The sequence below is a fragment of the Onychomys torridus genome, chromosome 8 (genome assembly GCF_903995425.1).
Source record: "Onychomys torridus chromosome 8, mOncTor1.1, whole genome shotgun sequence".
Classification (NCBI taxonomy): domain Eukaryota; kingdom Metazoa; phylum Chordata; class Mammalia; order Rodentia; family Cricetidae; genus Onychomys; species Onychomys torridus.
The window spans coordinates 47635303-47661339 of NC_050450.1; the positions used below are offsets into that span (position 1 = coordinate 47635303).

Below are 26037 nucleotides of genomic sequence, written 5' to 3' on the forward strand. Positions count from 1 at the left end.
CTGTGGGAAGCCAAGGAATTAGGGGAGCATGGAAGGAGGCTTCTTAGATGTAGGGTCTCCACCTGCAGCCTTCTGTGGGCGACTCTGAGGAAGACCTGGAGGAGTGACTCTCCTCAGCTGAGGCTACAGACGTCAGCAGCCAGAGGGAGCCAAAGGCCAAGCCGGTCCAGTAAGGATGGGATGTTTAGTGAGGCTTGCCACTGTCCCTAACTACTGAGGGGAAAGGTGGGATTTGAGCTGCATCCCCAGGCTTCTAAGACTGGGGAAAGTGACCTTCCAGTTATGGTGATGCCCTGGAGGGCTCTGGACCAGCAATGAGGGCTCCCTGGCAGTATCTGCAGTATACTTGGGATATCTCCTTTACTGTCCCCTGTATTTTTCAGCTGATTGTCATAAACACAAGGGAACAGCACCATGTTTCCCCTTCAGGTAACTGTGAGCTTCAGGCAAGAGTGCAGGGGTAGACAGGGTGAATACAAAGACCCTGGCCTCCATGTGGAAGTCCCCCTCCCTTGACCCTAAGACCCAACTTCTCCCTTCTCCCAACACAAGGATAGAAGAGAACTATTTAGAAACTAGGACTTCCCACAGTTTATTTCTTGTTCAAGATGTGACCAAATGGTTTTATTGCATTTACTATTTCTGGGTGATGCACTGAGCAGAAAAAGAAAGCCTCATAATTCTTTGATTGGGTCTGGATTAGAGGCTTCTTGATGTGGAAATCAGGAGAGAGCACCAGAGGCCTTGAATTCATTTTCCCAGGTTTCCTGACAGCTGAGAGCTGGTACAGCCTACAGAACCAGCCTGGCTGCAGCTCTCAAGTCCAATCATAGTCACACTGAGGCCAACACCCTCCCAGCTGAGCCCAGCCAGTAAGACCACATTTTTGATGGCTTGAGGTTTCCCGCCAGCGACCACTCCCAGAATGCCAGGCTTTGAACTTAAAGGCCATGGATGAAGATTCTTCCTTGTAGATACCAGTAGCTCTGAGAGCAGACAACTGGGATCAAACCCAGCATTCAAAGATGGCAAGCAAGCTACCTCAAGCTCCAACTGGTTCATCTGAGGCAGGAATAACAGCACCACGGAATTATCTGGAGTTTGCCTATGTCTACTCAAACCCCAGTGTTGAAGTCCTAACTCCTAGTACCTCAAGATGGGACTTTATTTGGAAATGTAGGTGGGGTTCTGCTGCAGCAGACAGGGTGAGCCCCAACCCCAAAACTGGGATCCTTGTGCAAAAAGTAAGTTTGGAGGCCCGACACATTGGAGATGAAGGCAAAATGGAGAGACGTTTGTACAAGCCCAGGGCTACAGACAAGTGTTAAGTGACCATCAGACACATGGTGACTCCCTCCTTCTAGCTTCCGACCCCAGACCTCAGCCTTGCAGCTTCCATAGCTGGGACAAAGCCACAGGTTAGTACTAGTTAGAACCATGCTAGAAAACTAAACAAACTGCCTTGGAGTCAATATCCTTGAAGGACACAGAAGTCTGTCCCAGGGTTTGGCTTGCCGGCAGAGGAGACTTTAGGGGCTGAACTCTTAATTCCCAGACATAAAGGGGAGGAATCTGAGTGGTGACAGGCAGTTTCCATCACACATTTATGAATGATCTTTGGGGGAAAACGAAGACATGTTGGGATAGGTGCACACACTTTTAAAATGTGAGCTCCTGATCCCCATATGGTCAATGGCCTGGCCTAATTAGGCCTCATGACAATCCCCAGTAGATCCTAAAGGCCCTCCTGGCCATCTGTGGATCTGTGGGGCGTTCTCCTGTACACAAGAATCTCAGGCTGACTTCTGAGGACAGCTCCCCACTATACACACCCCACCCCTAGAAGCCATTGGATTGGGGCAGCCTAGCCCCTTTGAGGGCTGGAGTGAGTGGCTGGAAGTCTCTGAGATGCAGCTCTGGAGGCTGGAGTTGCCTCGCCTTCCTGGTTTGGCACAGTAGAAGGGTTGCTCAGGTGGATACTTTACTGGGGAGGAAGAGGCATGGCACCAGAAGTTGAACACTACCTGAGAGCAAAGGGCAGGTGGTTTGGGCTTTGTGTTCGGGCTTGTGCTCGGGCAGGGACTAGCTCACGGGGCCACACCCTGCTTAGTATGAGTTCAGAGCCTGCTTGGAGCGACGCTTCATGTGTATGCGCTCGTGGCGGAGAAGATCATAATTCTGCCGGAAAGTTTTGACACAGTACCGACACTGGAGGGGACGGGCCTCGCTCTTCAGGTGACAGTGGCTACGGTGTCTCACCAGATGGTCGTGTCGCTGGAAGCTCTTCCCACAGTTCCCGCACCGGAAGCCCAGCTTGGCTTTGCTCTTCTCCATCAGGGCACGGGCGCCTGTACCCTCTGTTTCCGACGCACCCTCCTCACTCTTCTTCACCGGTGGCTGCCTCTCTGGCTGCAAGTGGATCCGTCGGTGGGAGAGCAGATGTGAGTTGAGGCGGAAGCTCTTTCCGCAGACTGTGCACCTGTAGGGCTTCTGGACCTCATGGGTCTCCAGGTGTCCGTCCAGGTCCTCGCTGTCACTGAATAACTCCCCACACACTGAGCACTTGTGTGGCTTCTGCTCCCTGCGGCTGCGCATGTGCCGGATGAAGTTGACTCTCCAGCGGAAGATCTTCCCACAGCTCGGACACACATAAGACTTTTGTGAGGTCTGTACCTCACCCCCACCCTCAGTGCTGCCCCGGTGGGTCGGGAGACTGTGGGGCTTTTCTGTAGGGCTCCTCAGTTCCTCTGTGCAATATGGGCTGTGTTGGGAGTCCTCATCTCCAGAACTGGACAGTTCGATCTCAATGGTCACCTCCTGGTCCAGGCTGCTCTTTAGGGGTGGTGGGTCACTTCCTGTTACAGGAAACCAGTATGGTCAGTGGAACAGTCCAGACTACTTCCTGCCCCAGCCCTTAGGAACCCTACTCAGAAAGGCTTAATTGGGGGTCCAGTCACCCTGGGTAACGTTATAATGTTCCTCAGTAACTCCTGAGCGTCTGGCTGCCTGCACCGGCTGCTGGTGTAGCAACTGTATTTTTCTGGCTTCCCTGAGCCACTGGGACTTCAAAGTCTAAGAACTGGCACTTATCTGTGTAAACCTTTGACACACCTTTTGTATGACTTAACTGGGCACCGTGCCAAGGACCCTGGAGGTTCAGGGACCATGTTAGAGTCATGGTGTGCACAGCCCCTCTGCTCCTAGACTCTAACAAGTGCTGTATTACTTCCGCCGCACACTCTCACAGCCACGGGGACAAGCCTGAAGAAGCAGCGCGGTAGCTCTTTTGGGGGGCCTGCCACCCAGTTTCCAAGTAAATCACACTCAGAGGCTTATTTTTAATTATTTGCCAGGCCTTAGCTTGGCTCGTTTCTAGCCAGTTTCTTAAACTATCTCATCTATCCTTTGCCTCTGGGCTTTTCCTTTCTCTATTCCTGTGTACCTTCCATTACTCCATGGCTGGCCTAGCATCCCGTCTCCTTTTCTCTTGCTCTTCCTTCTTCTCCCAGTTCTCTCCTTCTGTTTACTCTCTGCCTACCAGCCCTGCCTGTCATCTCTCCTACCTCGCCCTTGGATGTTCAACTCAACCATCAGGTGCTTTAGACAGCAAAGGAACGCAGCTTCACAGAGTTAAACAAATGCAACATAAAAGAATGCAACACAGCTTTGCATCATTAAACAAATGTTCCACAGCACAAACAAACACATCTTAAAATAGCATTCTACAACACTCACTGCTCCCCAACCTAAGTCTGCTGGACGGAGCTAGAAGCTGGCCTTCAAAGCTCAGCTCTCCTCTGGGTTTCCCAGGTGAGAGGTCTCAATTCTAGGCAGGAGGCTTTTCTAAGCCCCTGCAGCCATATCTACATGACTGAAATGACCACAGCTGCTCTGCTCTCCAGGTTGCTGATGGGACAACTCAAGTTGAGACAGACTTTCTACACCTCAGACTGGACAGGTAAAAAGTACTACTGAGCTGTTTTTTGGGGGGAGGGGGTTTGTTTTGTTTTATTTTTCCCCCAGAGCTGAGGACCAAACCCAGGGCCTTGCCCTAGGCAAGTACTCTACCACTGAGCTAAATCCCTGAGATTTTTGTTAATGACAACTTTCTTCTATTAATCACCACTAGCTTTCAGTGAAAGAAGTGCTACAGTGGATGACAAAGGTCTCTCCTTTATTCACTAGGAGATGAAATTATGACAGTAGGAAGTATACGCCATGAACCGACTGTGCCTTTCAAACGCAAAGTTCAAATGCTGAAGTAATCTCCAGGATGGTAGAATGCCACTGTATCTGGAGAGTTTCTCAAGAGGCAAGTTGACATCTATGTAGAACCTAGTAGTTTAAAACAGGTGGCTTACAACCCAGAACTCCAGCTCCAGTGACTCTGATGCCCTCTTCTGGGCTCCACTAGTACCCGCATGCATGTATACACATACACACACACACACACACACACACACACACACACACAAATAAAAAGTAAAAATAAATCTTTTAAGAAAGAAAAATAAGCCAGCCTGATGGGACATCCTGTAATGCCAGCTGCACAGGAGGCTGAGGCAGGAAGATTTAAGAATCACCAGGGTTACAGAATGAGTTCAAGGCTAACCTGGCTAACTTAGTATGTGAACTTGCCTAGCGCATACAAGGCTTCACCTTCAATACTCAATACCTCAAGAAGAAAGGGAGCTACTTGCAACAAGGAAGGGACCAGCAGGAGAAGAGGGTGACAGGAAAAGATGTGAGCAAAACGCAAGGAAGCTTTCTTTACCCCACAGCTGGTTTTTAAATATGAAAAGACAGAGGTAAGGCCCCAGCACAACTGCTGTTCCATAGAAAGGAACCCTGATGCGGAGAGATCCTGTAGGTCACAGTGGAGAGGTAGCAGGGAGGGGTGGGGGTGGTGCAGAGCTGGGAAGAAGCCCCCTTGATCCTGCACTAGTGGCCTCTGGAACTGAGAGAAACTTTTATGTGGTTAAAGTATGGTCAGTGTGAGGCCAGAGAGATGGCTTTGTGGTTAAACACTGGCTGCTTTTCCAGAGGACCTGGGTTCAATTCCCAGTACCAACATGGCTACTCACAAACAATCTGTAACTCATTTCCAGAGGAACTGATGCCCTCTTCTGGCCTCTACCAGCACATCCACACACAGTAAAGGGAAAAAAAGCTCCATCTGTGGTAAGCTACTCTGACAGTCTCATCTCACAGCTTTTGGTACCAAATGTACGGTTGTAAGAACCATTTCAAAATGTGGAAGCTGCTTCGGAACTGGGAAATGGATAGACCAGGAGAGCGTTAAGGTGCATGTTATTGGCAGATGTGAAGAGGTGGCTGGTAGAAACAGGAATGTGTCTCAGATGAAGTCAGAACAAGGTATTGAAGTGTAAGGGAAAGGTGATTCTTACAAAGTGGCAGAAGAACTTGCTTAAACTGTGTGCTAGGTGTTCTGTGACAAGCAGAGCTAAGTGATAACATGGATATTTAGTTCAAGAGATTTCCAAGGAAATTGTTGGAGACACAGTTTTCTTTCTTCCTGCTGCCTAGGCTACTCTCCCTAGGAGTGAATATATCTTTTGCTTATACTATACTTATACAAATTTTTGCTTCCTACGATTCTGGACTCAGTTTCCACATAATAGTGTGGGTGGTCTGTGTATGTGATATCTGTGTGCTGGTGTGATACACCTGTATTGTGGGCAGTCACCTCAATCAGTTGTCAGCATATTAAGAAAGGGTGTGCAGTGGAGCCCAGAGACAAGCTGTGTGTTGGCTATGGACAGCAGAGCTGGAGAGTAGAGCGGCATAGGTCCCAACAATCATAAGTCCCACCCAGACATCTAACATTGAGTTTGACAGTGCTGGACTTTGGTTTTCATTTGAATGTGCCCTGGTTTTTCTGTCTTGCACTGAGAAAGTATGTAACTTATTTTTCATTTTACAAGAGCTCACAGTTAAGAGACTTTGTAATTATAGAGACTTTGAACCTTTTTTGGGAGGTGGGTATTTCAAGAAAGTTTCTCTGTGTAGCCCTGGTTGTCTTGAAACTCACTCTGTAGACCAGGCTGGACTTGAACTCTGAGATCCGCCTGCCTCTGCCTCCCAAGTGCTGGGATTAAAGTTGTGTCCTGGCAAAAAGACTGAACTTTTAAGGTGTTTAAATTTTAGACTGTAGAACTTTTAAAAGTTGGAGTGTTTTGACCTGAACATGGTGGCCCACGCCTTTAATCCTGGCACTCAGGCAGAGGCAGGTGGGTCTCTGAGTTCAAGGCCAGCCTGGTCTACAGAGACAGTTGCAGGACAGCCAGGGCTGTTGCACAGAGAAACCGTATCTCGAAAATACAAGATCTTGGGGATAAACAGGAAAGGAAAGTTTGACTTAATAGTGATGTGTCTTGTATATCAAGTTGACAAGGGTTTTGGTTAATTTTTGTCACTTTGACACAAGCTGGAGTCATGTGGGAAGAGGGATCTTAACTTAGAAAACACCTCCATCGGACTGGCCCGTGGGAAAGTCTGGGGGCTTTTCTTGATTGATGACTGATTTGGGAGTACTCGGCCCACTTTGGGTGGTATTAACTCTAGGCATTCAGTTCTGAGTTGTGTAAGAAAGCAGACTGAGCAAGTCATGGGAGCAAGCCAGTAGGCAACACTCCTCTATAGCCTCTGTTTCAGTTTCTGTCTCCAGATTCCTTCCCTGACTTCCCTCAATGATAGAGTGTGACCTAAGAGTTGTGAGCTGAAATAAACCCTTTCTTCTCCAAGTTGCTTTTGGTCATGGTGTTTTATTACAGCAAGAGACTCTAAAACTAAGGCTGTGTATTGTGTCATTAGCAACAGAAAACAGGTTTTTGGGGGTTTTTTTTTTTTGTTTTTGAGACAGGATTTCTCTGCATACCCTTAGCTGTTTTGGAACTCGATCTGTAGACCAGGCTGGCCTTGAACTCAGAGATCTACCTGCCTCTGCCTCCCAAGTGCTGGGATTAAAGGGCAGAAAACAGGGTTAAGAGTTGAATGCATATGAATGAAAAAATGCAGAAAAGAAAAAGACAAAAGTACTGGCAGAGCGAGGTCCCCTGGCTACACGAGGGGAAGCCTAGCACCAATGGCTGAATGCCTGGACACACTGTCCTCCCTTCAAAGTGGTCACAAGTAAAAAATATGTGAATCTAGACAACTGTGGGAGCCACTGTGACATGGGGTGTTCAGCAGCACCTGCGTGTGCTCCGGAGAAGAACATCTGGTCCCCGAGGATGTCAAAGGACGGGACACTGCAGTCTGCCTCTGAAGGGTAGGTTTAGTGTGACAGAGACTCCTGGGAGGGCAGCAGTAGCTTCTGCATTCTAGAATCCGCTCTTTCCAACAAGATCATCTTGGAATCTGGCCATCCATCATCCCGTAAAAAAAACACACCACATATAGAGCAGTGCTACATCAGCCCTCGACAATCTACCCAGGAAAGGCAGCCACTGTGGGATGGGGAAACAGCAGGACAAACCCGAACGAGAGGCCAACAACCCCATAGCAGCTGTCAGCAGGAACCTTGGACAGTTTAATTCCTACCGTCCTAAATCAACACGCACGTGCCCATCATCTCCTCTCTCCCACATTCATACCATGCACCACAGGGTCACACATCACACCCAGGCTCCTCACCTGGACAAGGACTTTGAGTGAGCGCCCCCTGCTGGCAGGACTGGAGCTCTGGCACCTGCAGCTCCTCCCATTTCCTTCCTTCTTCTTGGAATGGCTGGAGACTAGGAAGGTCTTTGCAAAGAAAATGGAGAAAGCATTTATCATATACTGGTATCACTACCCAGAAACAACTAAGGAAGAGGCAAGCTATGATTTGCAGGTGCTGCTCCTTCCTGGGGCCTGGCTTGAAGGGGTCATTCCACTAAACCCCATGAACTTAGGTTCTGAAGCCAGACAGAACAATGTAGGTTCTAGTTCTGCCCATTTAGCACTGTGGCCATAGACAAGAGCTTGATTGACCCTAAGTCACTGCCCCCTTCCATGACAGGCCCTGTATAGAAAGACCTTTAGGCCTCAGACTTTCCACAAATAGACTGTGGCCATCCTAAGAGGCAGAGATGGGAGGGCCCGGTGGGCATGGAGGTCCAGTGTTGCTGTGGATTCTAATTATGCGCGCACGCGCACGCACACACACACACACACACACACACACACACACACACACACACACACACACACGCAGGCACGCATGCACACACTGGGCACACAGACATGTGGTGCATATGAATCTCTGCCCATCTCCCCCATGGAATTCTCCCAGAATCTGTGTGTCAGAGTAGGGCACAGGCAAGGAGTGTCTAAAGGAGCTGTGCTTTGTGCCCAGTCCTCAGCCATGAGCATCTGACCACTTTTCTGGAGAGAGTCTTACTACAAACATAAGGCTACTATGGACAGCAGGAGACAGTTCCCTTCTCTACTAGTCCCTGGTTGAGGAACACATTGTTAATGGACAGCAAAGTCCAGACTTCCCACTCTATAAGAGGCAGCTGGGCGGTGGTGGCGCACACCTTTAATCCCAGCACTCAGGAGGCAGAGACAGGCAAAGCTCTGTGAGTTCAAGGCCAGCCTGGGCTACAGAGCAAGTTCCAGGAAAGGTGCAAAGCTACACAGAGAAACCCTGTCTTGAAAAAAAAAAGGAGTCAGAGGCAAGGCAAAAAAACCAGAATGCTGGGGGTGAGGGGTGGGGGTGGGGCTACGGCAGAATCGGGGTGCTGGCTGCAATCGTTCTCTACCTTGTTGCCTACCCACCTCAGGACTGTCACTCACCTGAGCAGGAGATCTGGGGTGTGTCTTTACCCTGGAGGTCTGTCATCTCGGTAACCCGCAGCCCGTTCTCCTCTTCAGGTGAGAGCTGAGCTGGCTGAGCTGCAAGGTCATCTGTTCACAAAGAGGTAGGATACCTTCAACAGTGACCTGCTACTGCAGGTGACCAGGGTAGGCCCAGTGAGGTAACCCTTGTCCAGCCCAAGAGACTGAGGAGAGGTAGCCACTGAGATTTGACACGTACCACTGGGGCTACAGAGGAAAGCAAGGCCAGGAAATTGGGGAAGGGTGAAAGGCAGCAGATGACAGAGTAGGCCAGGGCTTAGGACCATCCCTCTGAGGCCTACTGAATACATATGAAAGGGCTATTGAAGCAAGAATGATTGGAAGCTGGTGCAAACACTAGAATAAGAACAGAGCCTAAGAGCCTAATACACAAGTTAGGACAGCCAGGTCACCCACAAGCTACCTGTGGTCCTGTACAGAGAGCTTCCTGTCAAGGTAAGAGGGTAAAGGGAACAGATTCAGCCACACAGGTGGTGTCTCTCACCTGGACTGACCACCCCCCACCCCCAACTTCCATATACTTGGCTGCATGAAGAGCCAGGTCTTACTTGGTGGCATGGAGACCCCGTAGTCTTCCCCAATGATGAATTCTCCATAGAAACCAGTCTGCGCCGGGTCCAGAAGGGACCAGTCTTCTTCTGAGAAGCACAAGATCATGTCCTTAAATGGAGAAACTCGGCTCTGAAAGTACAGAGCAGGGCTGTCAGCTGGGAAGGAGCAGGGCCTTTGTGTATATCAGCTGTGATGACCAGATGCCAGGGTCAGGTGACATAACACGAGGCATTTATGGCTGATGACTTCAGAGGCTAGAAATCAAGACCAAGGCATAGCAGATGGGCCTCTGGTAAGAGCCTGTTGGTTATTTTTTTGTTTTTGTTTTTGTTTTAAAGACTGAGGCTCCTTGCTGGGCAGTAGTGGCACAGGCCTTTAATCCCAGCACTCAGGAGGCAGAGGCAGGTGGATCTTTGTGAGTTCGAAGCCAGCCTGGTCTACGAAGTGAGTTCCAGGACAGCCAGCGCTGTTATACAGAGAAACCCTGTCTTGCAGGAGGTGGCCAGGGGAGAAGACCTAGGGTCCTCACACGGTGGAAGAGACAAAGGAGCTTTCTGGGGTCTGTATTTTCACCATGCGTCCCACCTCTAGCCCTCGGGATTGGTAAGAAAGACAAATGGAACGAAGACTCAGCTAAATTTATGGGAACTTCCAACATTGCTTGGCCCAAAGCCTGACCTTCAGTTATCTGCAATTTCAGATCCACCCCTTTGGGAAACACAGATGTTTGAGCATCCTCCTCTGGGGCTGGAGGCTCTTTAGCTACTGAAAAGGGAAGTCTTGGGTGTTGCCAAGAACTCATTAAGGCTGTTAAGGGAAAACCATCTTCTGTGTTATAGCAAGGAATGACCTTCTACCTAAAAGTCCAGGATGGTGGTTTCATTTACAGGGAACAACCTCCTGGAGAGGTTTCAGATGCTTGGTGAGGACATCTGCAGCCCATCTGACAAGGTCACTGGGATGTTGGCACTAGCTCTGAGCTGCTTTCTGACCAGGGAATGAGCGCTAGCCTGAGAATGACACTTTCGTCCAAGGCCTCGGTGAGTCTTGAGCTGAGATTCTTTTTTCTTTTAATAATTTACTTTTAAAACTATTTTTTTGTGTATGACTGTTTTGCCTGTCTGTGTATATCTGTACCATGAGAGTGCTTGGTGCCCTCAGAGGTCAAGAGGCCACCGGATCCCCTGGAGCTGGTTACAGACAGTGGTGTGTCACCATGTGGATGCTGGGAAACTGGACCTAGGTCTTTGGAAAGAGTGAAAAGCACTCTTAACCTCTGAGCTCTCTCCAGCCCCTCGTGCTGGACCCCCTTCGCTCACTCTATAGTTACTCTGCTCATTTTGATCTTTAGATTTTTTTATTTTGATTGTAATTTTGATTATGCTATATAAAGCTAGTTAGTGTCTTTGTGTTTTAGATTGTTATTTTAAGCCACTAAAAATAACAAAAGGTTTAATTAAAAAAATTTTTTTTTTGGGGGGGTGGTTTCGAGACAGGGTTTCTCTGTGTAGCTTTGGCATCTTTCCTGGATCTCACTTTGTAGCCCAGGCTGGCCTCAAACTCACAGAGATCCTCCTGGCTCCCTAATGCTGGATTAAAGGCGTGTGCCACCACCACCCGGCTAATTAAAACACTTTAAAAGATTTAGTTTATGTTGAAGGGTGATCTGCTTGTACGTCTATGCACCATATGCATGCAGTGCCTGCAGAGGCTAGAAAAGGGCATCAGACCCCTGGGACTGGTGTTAACAGACAGTTGAAGGGCAGCCAGTACTAACCACTGAAGCATCTCTCCAGGCCTTTTTTGTTTTGTTTCTTGTTGTTTGGGACAAGTCTCACTGTGTAGAGCTAATTTGCCTGCCTTAGCCTCCCAAGCACTTGGATTAATGGGGTATGCTACCATGCTGAGTTGTTAAGGTTTTGATGGACAGTTATTCTCATTCCTTTTGCCAAGATACAGAAGGTTGGTTGCTCAATCAGAATCTCACCATCTCCAGCAAATGCTAGGTCTGCCACCCGCCCACAAAGCTCTCACAGCAGCCGTCAGCAGTACCTCCTCCTCCTCAGGACCACCAGTCAAAACCAAGAGATGCAGGCTCCAACCTCACATCTTATGCCTAGCCAATCAGTAGATCTAGTCAACCCATGCCAAGTGCTCATACTACATTCTCACTAACCCCCAAAAACTTACCAAAAAACCAAACAAACAAACAGGCAGACGCTGAACTAATGCCTCAACAGACTGTCTAAGATGGGAGTCCAGACAGACTGGATGCTGCAATGTGACCTGCAGTGTAATCACCAAGTCACTGTGATTGAATCAAGACAAATCTGTGGTGCTTGGGGAGAAGACTGCCACCCATGGGCCCTGAGACAATCCAGGATGGATCACAAGAGACAGTGCACCTGTATCCATACCTGGCTCATAGGAAACCAAGCAATTCATTTTCCGTGGGGACTTGATTTGGCCAAAATCTTCCGAGTATTTACCAGGAACAGGAGGCTGGCTTGAGCTCCTTTGGAAGAGCCCTTTTGCAATGCTGATGTGACTTCTCATGTCAACATGGGTCAGAAACCTTCCAGTAGCAACTGGGTAGTGGCACAGGCCTTCAATCCCAGCACTTTGGAGGCAGAGGCAGGTGGATCTCTGAGTTCAAGGCCAACCTGGTCTACAGAGTGAGTTCCAGGACAGCTAGGACTACACAGAGAAACTCTGTCTCTGAAAACAAACAAACAAAAAAAACCCAGTGGCTAGACAACCAAATTGCCTTGAGGTGTATACATTAACAGAGTAAGGAGGTGCACTGGTTGAGTATCTTGCTGTGTTGGCAACAAATTCCCATGTGGGAAATATTAGACAAGAAACTAAGCAGCTCCCCCAGGTCTCATGGACTTACTCACACTTAGTCTGTTAGTATTTTTTTTAAGTTATTTACTAAATATTTTCATTGTTCAGAAAAAACACACTATTATAGGCTGGCTTAACAGATCTATATTGCAGGTCCTTTGACGGTTATAATCTCTAAATGCTGAACAGTTTCTCTCTCCCAACTATGTAAATTGGTATACCAAATTCCAGGCATATTATGCTTGCTTAAAAAAACTGAACTACCTTCCTACGCCTTTCCAAAAGAAGCCACTTCTAAAAATACAGAACAGGCCTCATGGTGACTAGATATTCTCTGCCCACCTTCCTTTCTCCTACCACTTGTGGTAACTAGGCTGAAGGATTCGTCACAGACCTCATCTACCAACCACCCTCTTCTATAGAATATGACTTCCTAGGAAAAAGCCTTCCTCAAAGAGGATGAGACTGAACACAGATTGCTTAGAGCCCAGGAAAATAGAGTAGTCATCTGGGAGGCTTTCTCTGAAAGAGTCCAGTGGAAAGGGTGTGTGTGTGGGGGGAAGGGGGCCTGGAGAGATGGTTCATCAGATAAGACTACTTGTTGCTTCTACAGAGGACCTGAATTTGATTCCTAGCACCCACATGGTACACATGCATACATACAAAATACACCTAAAAATAAACAAATAAATAAAAAAGAGGAAATGGTAGAAAAAAAAATTCTGAGGTGTTCTGAGCCAGGCCAGAGAATGGGAGAAGAGACTGAACCATTTTTTAACTCAATTTCAGGCTAAACCAGCAAAGAAGAAAACAATCTATCCATATTGCTTTCCTCTGCTCAAGTTCTATCAAGGTCACAGCATTTTGCTTTTGGAAACAACCAGCCAGATAGTAGCAAAGAGTTAAGAGCCAGAGAGGGCGGCACCATACCTTCACACCTATAAACCAACTAGCACTTGGGAGCCAGAAAGATGGTCATGAGTGCAAGGCTAGCCTGGCCTACAGAGCAAGAATCTGCCTCAGGACAAAACAAGACCCTTGTCTTCATGGACTAGTGTCCTTCCTGTTGAGTGTCTGTCCTGTCCGTCCCTGTAGTCTACAAGCAGTGAAGGCTCAGTATGAACCACCTGTTTCCCTCAAGATGGAGTTCCTTGGCCTCAGGTCCTAAGGACACTTTCAGGAATGCGTTACAGTCCTCCATCTTCGGTTCCCATCTGGACAGTTCCTTGTTCTTTTAAAACATTAAAAAACTTTTCAGTTTGTTTTATGCATATGAGAACTTTGCCTGTCTGTGTGTACTTGAGCACCTGGTGCCTAAGAAGGCCAAAAGAGGGTTGAATACCAGGGAACTGGAGTTACAGATGACTGTGAGCTGCCATGTGGATGCAGAGAATCAAATCCAGGTCCTCTGGAAGAGCAGTCAGTTCTCTTAACTGCAGCTCCACTTCTTGACTGTCAGGGTCAGGGCCTTTCACTGTGTCCTTCGGAGACAGAAGGGACAAGGCGAGTCTCTGAGGCCTATTTGTGTATGCATGTACGTGCACATACATTTGCATAAGTGTGGGTGTGAACAGAGACCAAAGACAACCTCAGCTGTTATTCCCATCTACCTTTATCGTTTTTTTGTTTTGATAGACAAGGGCCTCACCCTGGCCTGGAACTCACCAAGTGAATGAAAAGAAGAAATAGAAAGGAAAGTAGATGACTGTTCTGAGGCATGGTGGAGGAAAGTTTATGGCAGCTATGTGGCATAGTCAGAGGCAGGGATATCTGGGAGAGTCCAGCGTGGACATAACTAGACTGAGCTGGGCCATGGGGGGGGGGGAGGATACAGGGAGGGAAGGCAGAAGGAGAGAGGGGAACCAGACAAAAGGCCAAAGGTCCAAAAGGGGAAGGGTACCCAAAATGTCTGTATTATATAAGGAAGAGCCTCCTGGGGAAGGGCAGCCTAGCCCCTGGGCTAGAGTTCAGGGTAGAGGGTGGGTATGCTGCAATCCATACCCTGTAACAGGTAGGATAACAAGTAGGAACTGAGGGATGCTGGGAGAACCAAGGGGGTAGGTGTCCAGCTTAGTTATGTTAAATAGGCACGCCAGCATTTGTTCAGGGTTTGAAACTTAACACCAAGTAGACTATGGGAGCCCAGGGATCCACCTGTTTTGGCCTCCCTGGTCTTGAGATTAAGTGTGTACTACTACTGTGCCTGGCTTTTTTATGTGGGTTCTGGGTATTGAGCTCAGGTCCTCATGCCAACAAGATAACTTTACCAACTGAGCAATCTCCCCAGCTCCATCTGGGGCCTCTTTTGTGAAAGCACCAATTTCATTCTTGAGGACTATGAGCTTATGACCTCATGACCATCCCCAAAGCTCTCTCTTTTAACTCAGAATGGAGGGTACCAAAAACTGAGGCCACAGCACAGAAAGTGATGCTACAGAAAGAAGAGGAAGACACAAGCTGGGGCTGTGGATGGAACTCCCAGGCCAGCTAGCCTCAACATCATTATGACTGACGGTAGGCACAGACAAAAACATATAATAAGACTCTTAAAAAAAAAAAAAAGGCATAACATGACCTTCAGTTTATGTATAAGATGTATATGAAACAAATTAATTACATGCATAAACTTGGGTCTTATGCCAAGTTCTCATTTTGTTTGTTTGTTTGCTTGTTTTGTTTTCCAAGACAGAGTTTCTCTGTGTAGTAGCTCTGGCTGTCTTGCAACTCACTTTGTAGACCAGGCTGACCTTGAACTCAGAGATTCGCCTGCCTCCCGGGAAGCTGGGATGTGCTACCACTGCCACCACCGCCCCAGCCCAAGTTCTCATTTTATGTATGCAAATATTTCAGCACCAGCCCCAAACTTAAGGGCCCTAAGCATGTTGGAGAGGGGCTGTCAACTCTGCATGTCTTTAGTTCTCAACAGTCTACTGCTGGTGCAGTCCTATGCCCTGTGGAGGACTGACTCCCTAGGGGAAGGTTACACTGTAGTGTCCCACAGGCAGTAGAAAGGGCAATGAGAAGGGAAAAGTTAAGGTCTGCCGAGCACCTCAGTAAATAAAGAAACTGGGTTGGAGAGAAATGCACTCCACCTGGGAGACCAGATCCCGGCTCCACCCTCTCCAAACACCAGCACGCCCCCAAAACTGTAGCAAGCAAAGGTGACCCAGGAACACAGACAGGACACCAGGGCTGCCCATGTGGTCACATGATGGTGCTGCAACTGCTATGCCTTCTTCCTGAAATGTAGCTGCTATTTGGAAGATGGCCTCATTAAAATACTCTCCTTGTGAAGTAAAGGGCAGCTTTCTCCTCTTCACTAGAGGAATTTAGAAAAGGAAAGAAGTCTACCCCAGGGGCTCTCTATGTACACCTGCAGTTTCCTAGAGTGGCCTGGCAAGCAGCCCTTTGAGCTGCAGGAACAGCAGAAGCAATGGGCATCTTACAGCCCAGTCCTGCTCATCCTGGTCTTTGGGCTAAGGCTGGACATCCTGTGGCAAAGAGCAAGCAGAACTGTCCTGTGGGGTAGCTCAGAGATGAGCTTTTTTCGGAAATCACTCACCGGGGGCAGCTGGCAGGTGGTCACCGGCTGGGCGTCCCTGATACTCTGCTCCTGAACAAGGAAAACATCTTGCGGAACTGGAAGAGATGAAAAAGGTGTCCCAAAGGGAGCCAGGCCTAGGCCCCAACACCTCCTGGACTCTGTGCTGCAGATTGTATGAGGAAAGAAAAGCAGAGAGGGACCAACAGGGAGCATTCCTGGTGCTCTGCATGAATCCCATTCTGCCTTAATTTGCAAAATGAGCACTTTGCAAAACATAAGGGTTCTGGTAGTCTTTTCAAATAGACAATGGAAGCTAGCACAAGGAATGCCTGGGGTTAGGATGGCCTGATCCTAATCTATTATTTATTCAACTTTTGTAGATTCGGGGACCTGTTTCAGCATCTAAAATACACCCAAGAGCCAGGTACAGTATTACATGCCGTAATCCCAGCATTTGGAAGGTGGAGGAAGGAGAATCAGCCAGCCTCAACTATTAAGAAACCATGTCTCAAAAAATAAACACAAGGCCAGTGAGACAGCTCAGTGAGTAAGGGTGCTTGCTGCTAACACAATGACTTGAGTTTAATCCCAGGCACCTACATTATAGAAAGAACTAACTAACTCCTACAAGTTGTCCCCTGACCATCACATGTATGCTATAGCATGTTTGCACTGATATGTATGCATGTTTAAAAAAGCCCAAATGAAGGCTAAAATTGTGGCGCTATGGTGAGGACCGATGTGGGACCCTATACATTTGTAAGCTTGACACCTGCAAAGCTCCACAAGAAAACTGTTATCCAAGTTAGTGGATGCAGAAAGAGAACCACTGTATCATTACTGAAAATGGGAATTAGCACAGACATTAGTCTTTTGCCTGTTCCCGGGACTCTTTTCCTACTGCTGGGCTGCCTCATCCAGCCTTGACGTGAGGGGATGTGCGTAGTCTTATCACATCCTGTTACGCCATGTTTGGTTGATATAGCTGGAAGGTCTGCTCTTTTCTGAAGGAAAATGTAAGAGCAGTGGATGAGGGGGAGGGGCTGAATGGAGGGAAGGAAGGGGAAATTGTGGTCGGGATGTATTGTATGACAGAAGAATAAATTAACAACAACAAAAAAAATCCATACATCTAATGTGTAAAAAAAGAAAAAAGAAAAAGAAAAAGGAAAACAGCCAGGTGGTGGTGGCACATGCTTTTAATCCCAACCAGCACTTGGGAGGCAGAGGCAGGCAGATCTCTGAGTTTGAGGCCAGCCTGGTCTACAGAGTGAGTTCCAGGATAGCCAGGGCTACACTGTCTCACTGCTCCCCTCCCCATAAAAAGGGTGACATCCTATCACTTGTGCAACATGGAACCTGGAATGCATATCCTAAGAGAAATAAACCAGGTACAGGATGATAAGCACGGCTCAATTTTGTTCATATACAGAATTAAAAAATTTAGTAGGGTATGGTGGTGTTGCAATCCCAGCATTTTGTAGGCTGAGTTACAAACATCCAAACTCTGAGGCCAACTTGAGTTATACAGTGAGTTCTAGGCTAATGAGATGCGGTCTCAATAAACAGAGTACACAGTGTATTATTCCTAATTGTTCTAGGCTATAGCATAGGTTTTCCAAGCAAGTTCTAGAGTTCTCTGTGGTATCTGGAGAAGTTTTAATTTTGCAGTGCCCACCACATATCATGGATGGATTGCTGTCTTATTCTACCCAAACAATGCCTAGCTTTGGGGGGAAGAGCTTCACAATTCCATATGTATCTCTAGCAAATCCTAGTGTTTAATGTTTTCCCAAATGCTGTGAGTCAGGAAATCCTGCACTGAGTATTGCTCAAGTAAGCAATCCAAAGCCAGAGTGGATGTTATGTTATCTCAGACAACTGGGATCTAGAAGATTCTTCACAGCAGGCCTCTCCCTGGGCATTCCTCCCCTACGACTGCTCACCAGCTTGCACAGTACTGTTGATTTGGGGAAATGGCTCTTTCCTTCTATTTCCTGATATAGTTAAACTATGTCCCCTGGAAATTTACATGCTCAAATCCTAACCTAGACACCTCAGAATGTGACTGTATATGGAGGAAGGCTCTCCAAAGAATCAATTAAGTTAAAATGAGGTCATGTGCGTGGGCCCAAATTCACCATAACTGGTGTCACTAAAGAGGGGTAGCCAGAAGACAGTTAATTACACAGATAGGAGATAACAGCAAGAAGTGGCTGTCTATCCGACACTAAAGGAAGGAAGCTCAGAAGAACCCAAGGCTGGCCTGTCCCTCAGTTCAGACCTGCAGCCTCACAGCTGTGAGAGAATAAACTGCTTTTAGCTAAGTGATCCAGTGTGTAGAATACTGGTGGGCAGTCCCAACGAGTCAACACACCAGCCTTCACTTCGAGCCAAGAGGAACCCAAGAGTTCTGATTTGTGCAGAAGTCAGTAAACGTCTGCAGGCAGAAAAATTATTTATATACAATATATATAACTATATATACAATACACACACATGCACATTTTTCTTTAAACAAAGACTATTATTGCCAAGTATGATCAAGCAGGCCTGTAATCGTGACACTCAGGAGGCTGAGGCAGGAGACTCATGAACTTGAGGTCAACCCAAGGAAGGGAAGTGGAAAAAGAAAGAGAAATGGATGAGAGGAGGAAGGAGAGGAGAAGGAAAACCAGAGAACAGCCTTTGCTTTTAGTCTGGTTGAGGTCCTGGAGAGTGAACCTGGGGGCTTACACACACTAGGCAGAGGCCCTACCCGAGCCCTACCTCCAGCTCACTCAAAAGATTCAATGCCAGAAGCAATGGTTGAAATTACAAGAATGCACTTTTCCCATTATAATTAGAGTAACATGGCAAGGCCACCCAAACACATATGAAACTTCAAGGTGCCACAACTTTCCAGGGTCATTAGCCCAACTTGACCACCAGTCGGACAAAGAATGAACGGTGCGTGCATACGTTTTTCTTGTCCTTTAGTGTTTACAGTGTAGAAGGCATTATAAAAAAACAAGAAACAAATGAAAGCACACAGGCTGTCTGAGTTATATAAAAATGCGGTGAACGGAGCTAGCATTCAGGAGATTAAGGTGGGAAGACTGAGTTTCCGGCTAGACTGGGCGACACAGCTAGATCTAAGAAATCAGAACAAAAACAAAACCTGTGGCGCCGTCTTCTGTTCACTTGTTTCTGGAGACAGGGTCTCACCTGTACCTCTAACTGGACTGGACTAGCTCTATAGACCACGCCGTCTTCTGTTCACTTGTTTCTGGAGACAGAGTCTCACCTGTACCTCTAACTGGACTGCAACTTGCTCTATAGACCACGCTGGTCTCCAATTCACAGAGATTCACCTGACTCTTCCTAAGTGCTGGGATTAAAGGTGTGTAGTACCACTATGCCACTATGCCACTGTTATATAAGAGGAACACAGGGTTCCTAGGCCTTGAGGGGCTTTGGGGAACTGTCACCTTGAGATCAAACCTCAAGGAACTAAGAGGTCACCCTACTGTAGCTCAAAGGAGTGATGGCTCTGGCTTTGTGTGTGACACTCCCTCTTCTTTATAGCTTGTGGATGCTTTGAATAGATACCTAAAACCCTGCCACAAGGCACTGAGGCCATCTGCAGGAGAGGCCACAGTTCTCTCCTGGGGGATCTTAGATTTTCTTACAGCTGCAGGGTAACCCAGGCAAGACAATGTGGTTTTGAGAGGATGGAGGCTAGAGCCATGCTCAGATGAGGCCACAGGTCCCGGTCCTACAATGACTATATGTCTCTACTGAGAACACTCTCAAAGAAAGAGGACCATATAACATCACACCATCTGCTCAGAGGCCTTCCCTCTGGAAGGACTCCATACCAGGAAGAGGCTCTGGGTCAGCTGCTCTGCTGAAGGACCCAGACCATGTTCATAGTTCAGAGGAGACAAGAGAAAACCGAATGTAAAGACACCACAGTCAACACCAGAGCACACAGATGGTGTGTAACTCAGCTTCCCAACTCACACAACAGGCTACATACTTGGGTCCTCAGTGGGCTGGCCTGGTGGTCTGCTTAGGAGCCCTAGGCCCTGTGCTAGGGCCACAGGCTGGGCATCAGGGTTGCTCTGGGACTCTGCTGCCATTCGCTCCTGTTCTGGGTCCTGAGGCCCAGGCGCATCGCCATCTTCAATCACCACCGGGTCTTCACAGTGCTTGAGCTGCAACCCCAGAGAGAGCAGGTCAGGACCCGGTGGACAGAAGTATGACAGAGCCCTGCCTGTAGGCTCTGCACAGCTCTGGATAGGCCATTCTCCCTTTCTGGTCCTGCTGGCCACACACTCGGCAGCTAACAATCATCTCAACTTAGACTTCAGAGAGTAATGTTTGCTGTCTTAGAATGCCAAATACTGGATCTGGACAGAATTTCTCATTTGAGCTCAGGTGTCTCACAAGGTCAGCATGGCTCCCCTCTCCCAGATGCCCGGTGCTCACCCACTGCCAGGGTCTCCCTGGCTCCTGTTCCAGGGCCTCTACAGCAGCCACAGCCTGCTCTCCGCTCTCCGGCTCCTGGGCACGCACCCAGCTCTGGATCTCCCACGGCAGGATGGCCAGGAACTGCTCCAGCACCAGTAGCTCCAGGATCTGCTCCTTCGTGTGCCTTTCAAGCCGCAGCCAGCCCCGGCACAGCTCCCAGAGGCGCTGCAGGGCCTCCCGCGGGCCAGCAGCCTCCTGGTAGCGGAAGCGTCGGAAGAGGCGTCGAGAGGACTCTGGACTGGGAGGCTCACCCTGAGGGCTGGGGTTCTCTCCAGGAGGACTCCGCATTTTCCTGGGCTCCTCACTTTCCTTTGGAGCCAAGACTCGTGGGCACAGGGCTGTGGGCATGATGGGATTTGATGGGGGTCAGCGGCAGAAGACGACCCTATTTCCAAACAGAAATCGCGGGCTTCAATGCTCTGGTCTTCTGTGGTTGTTTCTGGGGGGTGGGGATGGTAGACAGAACCCCCGGGAGACCAGCCCTTTGAGGAATCCCTGGGAGATGTATGAAATGTTGGTGTGGCTGGTCCTTACACATGGGAACAGAAAGAAAGATGGCCCTTCCCACCAGCATCATTCCATGTAGATCCCCCTAACAGGTGGCAATGGAGACAGGAAATCTGGGGAGAAAAGTGGTAGCTTTTCAACAGGACACTGGCATTTCCAGCATCCCAGGAGTAAACAAGGCCACATGCAGACATGTGAAACCAGGACTTGTGATACCTTTGTGGACAGGTCCTCTTGGAGGATACAGCCCCAGCAGGCCACAACCTTGAAGCTTTGGAGCCAAAGTCACTGTCTCTGTTCTTGAGATCTTCACAAATTGATCTGAAGGGGGGGGGGGAGCGAAGGATGAGTCATCCAGGATCAACCTGGGGCACTACCACTCTGCCAAGGACAGAATGGATGGACAGGGGCCCAACAGAGGCAAGGTCAAAAACTTCCAGGCAGAGAAGGAACTCAGAGACAGCCGCAGAAGTTTACCAGAGAGAAAGAACACTGTATTTAAAAACCCCATCCCTAGGCCTAGGGGTGCAGCTCAGTGGCAGAGTTGCAAGGTCCTAGGTTCGTGCACCAGAATTGCTCCCCTTTCTCAAATGTCAGTGCTCTATGACAAGCCTTACACCAAACCGAGTCCAACACAGGAACTATAATCTCTCTCCTGTACTTAAAAGACCATTCGTGTCTGGGGGAGACAAGTTAGTGGTTAAGAGTGAACACTACCCACCTCCATCAAGTTGTTCACAAAGCCCTTTAATTCCACCGACTCCAGGGTCTCTAACACTTTCTTCTGATTTCCATGGGCACTGCACTCAAGCACATAACCTATACACAGATGTCTACTCAGGTGTACACATAATTTAAAAAAACAATCTTAAAAATAAGAAAATAAAAATTCTTGCCGGGTGGTGGTGGCGGCGGCGGCGGCGGCGCACGCTTATAATCCCAGTACTAGGGAGGCAGAGGCAGGTGGATCTCTTTGAGTTCAAGACCAGCCTGGTCTACAGAGGTAGTCCAGGACAGGCTCCAAAGCTACAGAGAAACCCTGCCTCGAAAAAACTAAAAAAAAAAATTCTAGAAAGTTACTTGTTAGTTAGACTTGCGGGTGTGTGCTTAAGTGTGTGTGTAAAACAATGTAACAACTAGAGAAAAAGAGGCCAAGATTTTGAGGGGGAGGGGACATGGGATGGGCTGGAGGAAAGGGGAAAATGATATAATTACATTTTAGTATCTAAAATGTGATTTTAAAAAAAGAAACTACTTGAATCTCATCGGTTCCTATCCCTTGCTCTTTTCAAATCATGCTCAAGGCAGTGGTAAACATTGATTTCACAGACCTTCCTGGTCATGAGGGAAGGTTTCTCATGACCTTCCGCTCTCAGGAACTCTTGGCGCCACAAATTGCCACACACACACACACACACACACACACACACACACACACACACACACACGTGGTCGAGCTCGGGTTCTCTATATCCCCCTGGATATCACGTACAAAACAGAGCAAACACACCAGGGACACAGCAAAGCATGGTCACTTGACCTGTGTTCTCTGACCCACACTTCCCAACACTAGGAGAAAAGCCAAATGGAGACACACAGGGTTCTGCTCTCAGGACTCTGGGAACCGCAGGCAGGGCCACCGACCCTTCACACCCTCACCTGGAAGAGATTCCTAGCAGGGCAGCACCACTTTGCAGGAAGATAAGCGATACCAGAAAAGTCACCAAGCAACCGAACACCACCTGGAACCCCAAATTTCCTGTATCCCTTTGATTTCCGAAGTAAAGACAAACAGACACCCGGAGCGAAACTCTGAAAGCAACAGGCTGTGAACCGCGACTACTCTCACATCTTTCTCCCGTATTAAGAACCCAATCTGGGCCCCGCCCGCTCTCTTCCCAGCTTCCTCCGCCCACTATCTCCCACCTGCTGGGCCCTGAATGGCTCAGGCCTAACCCCATGGTGGGGTACCCAGTGTCCCACCCTCAGCACTCAGCTCCGCTATGGGACTGCTGAGAGCCCCTGGGCCGGACAGGCGTCTGCCTCTTTGTCACCCTGGCACCTGGCGCGCAGGAGCCTCGGGAGCGGAAGCTTTATGAATGAACTACCGTTAGCGAGGGGAGGGCTCCCCCAGGGGCGGGGCTTGCCCAAAGCTGTTACTGAAGGAGCAGGATCGGAGGAAAGGAATGAGAAGGGTGCTTTAGGCCAGGAGAACTATGGGGTTTCCGTCGCTTACACTCTTCCAGGTTTGCTGGCTCTTCACCTCGAAGCCTGGGCTTGCAGGGCAGCAGGTTCTCACCTTCCAGCCCGGTCTCCCTGGTGTCTCCGCCGAGGCAGCTCCTCTGCATGGGCCAGATTCCGTTCCTGGCCAGGCCAACCCTGTCTCGGGATCATCTAGAGAGCATCAGCTGGGCTTGGGAGCGAAGGGAGGAGACGCCTGAAACACAATCGTATTGCTTCATCCCCCGAGGGCACCGAGGAGGACGCAGCGCTGGGAGCAAGGATCAGGGCCAGGGCGCGGGAAGTGGAGAACAGGGAACAGGACCCAGGCGCAGGGCTGGGGATCAGAGCGCGGGAAGTAGGGCGCAGGAGCCGGGTTCAGGCAGCAGGACATGGCGAACAGACCACGGTATACTCACCGCTGAGCAGCGTCCCGGTTGGCGGGCCGCGCAGGCCGGGCCGCCGCGGAAAGGAAAGGCCGGAGCCCTCCGGCTCCCTCCCCTGGGACACTTCCTGCACCGCTCTAGGACCGAGGAGGTCTCCTCATCTCAGTGGTTCGCTTCCCCGCCTCCCGGCCGAGGTGTACGCGGGGGGTGACATCCGACACCCCCGGCCCGCGCGGCCCGCCCCGCCCCGCTCTGTGCTCGCCCGGCTTGGGCGCGGGGCCCGGGCTTTGGCTTTGTGGGCCTCCGCAGCTCCTTAGGGATGCGCGCGTCCCGACGGGACCCGGACGCTGGGGGCCAGTTCGCGCAGCCACTAGCCAGGGAGGCCGGCCTGGGGCGCCGCTCTTCCCTTGCTCTTCTCTTGTGGACGCAGGGAAGGGCCGGTCTGGCGGCGCTGGCGGAATGCCAGAATTGGGAGGAGGAGAGATGAGGTGTAGGGGGATTGCTCGGTGACCACCCGCATCCAGTCTGTGCCGGTGTGGCCCAACCCCTTCCAGCCAAAATTCCATTTCAAAGCCAGCGCTTCCAGAGCCACCCAGGCCCGCAAGGCTGGAGAAAGGCAGACCCGACGATCCGCTAGGCATGCCGAAGCATCGGCCAGCGCCTTCGTGGCGCGGAAATCCTCCGCTGTATCTCTGTTTAAGGAAGGCTGTAGCGTTCTGTGTTCTGTGAGCAGTAGGACGGTCCTGGTGAGTACGGAGAGAGACGGCTGCCAATCCTGAGAGTGAGAGTCAGGGAGCTTGTTGCTGGCTTCGTTTAAAGAGGTTGATACATTGCATAGAGACAGGACAGACTTTTACTTCATCACGGAGAGTGAGAAGCAACCAAGAACTAGGGTATCTGAACCAATCCCTGCTGTATCTGTCCTGTGCTGAATAGAGTCCAAATCCTCCCCACATCTGTTCACCAGGGCTGGACAATGGAACCAGACTGTCAAAGGGAAGAGGCAAAGGAAGTTCTGCCCAGAAGTGAGCTACTGTGCTGATTTTCTAACGATCCTCTTTCAAGGGTACATGGAAGGAAGTCGGTTCCCTTAAAGGAGGTAGCTTGATGGAGACACCCCGTCACCGGCAGACTTTTTTTGCCTTGTGGGTCTGTGTACTTCCATGTCCTTTAATAACTGGAATAACTACTTCCGACTAGTAGGTATTGCGAGTCAAACGTCCAGATTTTGTGACATTAGGAGATGGACCAAGCGGGTGAGTGAATGGTTTGTTCAAGTGCAGCAAATCTGAGCCAGGGTCATCCAGGGCTGGGACTTGAGACTTGTAGACAGCAGTAGCAGCCACCTTCAACTTATCTAGATTTACAGTTAATGCCAATCCCTTCTCAGGAACATCAGCCAGGAAGCACAGCCTAGACTAGGGCAGTCAGAGATCCACAAGGCCGGTCAAGCCTAGTAAGTGGCCAGCTGTGCATCTTGAAGGGCTACTGTTTAAGCTTCTGCCTGCTGTCTGCTGTCTGCTTGGGTTCCTGCGCTTGCTGATTGCAGGCCTCAAACAGGTAAAATGCAGGGCCAAGAGATGGCTGGCACACTTCATGTGCCCTTTTCCCGCCACACTCCACCCCTTCAGTTCTTCCCTTGGTCTCATACCTCTCCGCATTCCGGTCCACTCTCCCTGTTTGGTAGCTGCCTAGGGCTCTAACTATGCCTTCATTTTATGTTTCTTCTGTGGTCTGGGAATCAGAACACCTGTGTTAAACCATGCCCATCAAGGCCCAGTCAGGTGGTCTCAGGCCTGCATCACCTTTCTGTGCTGCAGGTGCCTCATATAGAAGGCAGGTGATGCTCTCTGCTTCATTTTGTGGTCGTTCCAGAAATGTGTACTGAGCGTCTACAAGGCATCTGTAGTCTGAAGCTCCCATCCAGATCCCTGGGCACATCTGTACACACCACCGGCCATCAGAAGAACCCAGAGCAGAGGGGCAGCCTCAAGACAGGAGTGCTGAGCAGGGCCTAAGAGTTGTTACCTCACAGGATTTAAGATAGGGTGGATCAGACATCCTTGCAAAGGTGATTTCTGAAATGAAGTTGAGGTGTTGGGGCTCTGGGGCAGTACTGGAAGCCACAGGAGGGCGTTGTGCTCTGTGACAAGCAGTGTTCTGTGAGGAGTTCTGGTGAAGTACCAGAGGGCACTCTGCCTGTGAAACCTGCTCTGTGGTCACTGGTACATGCTGTGCCGGGATTCCCCCCATGTCTGTTAACCACTAGTCAGTCGGGGTGCCAGCTTCGAAGTGAGGGGGACTTTTATTCTTGCCAAGAATGAGAGAGAGAGGGACTCAAACATCAATGTCTCAACCCTTAGATGTGGGGATGTTGTGGCTGTGTGATAGATAAATGAGGGAAGCTGAGTGCCAGAGTGCATGCCTCTAATCGTACCACTTGGGAGGCTGAGGCAGGAGGATGGAGAGCTGGAGGCTAGCCTGGTAGCAGGCCAGTCTAGACTACTAAACCAGACTCTCAAGGAGGAGACTGAAGATGGGGGCGGGGGGAATCAACTAATAAAATAGGAATGTTCCTTTTTTTCCTGGGGCTTCTGGGAA

General features: G+C 49.4%; 2 protein-coding genes across 7 annotated transcripts in view; one reads left to right on the top strand and one right to left on the bottom strand.

The window, feature by feature from the left end:
• On the bottom strand, nucleotides 1-24201 carry Znf496 (zinc finger protein 496). 6 transcript variants are annotated; one of them, XM_036197479.1, is made up of 10 exons: nucleotides 23470-24199; nucleotides 23130-23267; nucleotides 21047-21151; nucleotides 20282-20661; nucleotides 19830-20007; nucleotides 15827-15903; nucleotides 9414-9546; nucleotides 8803-8913; nucleotides 7657-7767; nucleotides 1-2855 (listed from the first exon to the last, which is right to left on the bottom strand). In XM_036197479.1, exons 2-10 carry the CDS (start codon nucleotides 23176-23178, stop codon nucleotides 2107-2109), a joined length of 1893 nt encoding a protein of 630 aa, XP_036053372.1. In that variant the 5' UTR covers nucleotides 23179-23267; nucleotides 23470-24199; the 3' UTR covers nucleotides 1-2106. The 6 variants fall into 6 exon arrangements, with proteins under 6 accessions (XP_036053372.1, XP_036053371.1, XP_036053376.1 ...); XM_036197478.1 differs by having other exon boundaries at nucleotides 23067-23267; XM_036197483.1 differs by lacking the exons at nucleotides 23130-23267; nucleotides 23470-24199 and adding exons at nucleotides 21552-21630; nucleotides 23067-23100.
• The window catches only part of Nlrp3 (NLR family pyrin domain containing 3), a 61565-nt gene continuing 58487 nt past the window's right edge, over nucleotides 22960-26037 (top strand). Inside the window, exon 1 of the mRNA XM_036197477.1 lies at nucleotides 22960-24182. The gene's annotated coding sequence lies outside the window, so the exon portion shown is untranslated. The remainder of the gene's footprint in view (nucleotides 24183-26037) is intronic.

Excerpts from the sequence above, each read along its gene's own strand:
- Znf496 (XM_036197478.1), bottom strand. The coding sequence starts at position 23,178 with ATGCAGAGGAGCTGCCTCGGCGGAGACACCAGGGAGACCGGGCTGGAA. Across the intron at positions 21,152-23,066 it reads GCCAGCAAACCTGGAAGAGT|ATCAATTTGTGAAGATCTCA; the intron begins GTAAGCGACGGA and ends CCCCCCCTTCAG. Across the intron at positions 15,904-19,829 it reads CCAGCCCACTGAGGACCCAA|TTCCGCAAGATGTTTTCCTT; the intron begins GTATGTAGCCTG and ends CATCTCTTCCAG.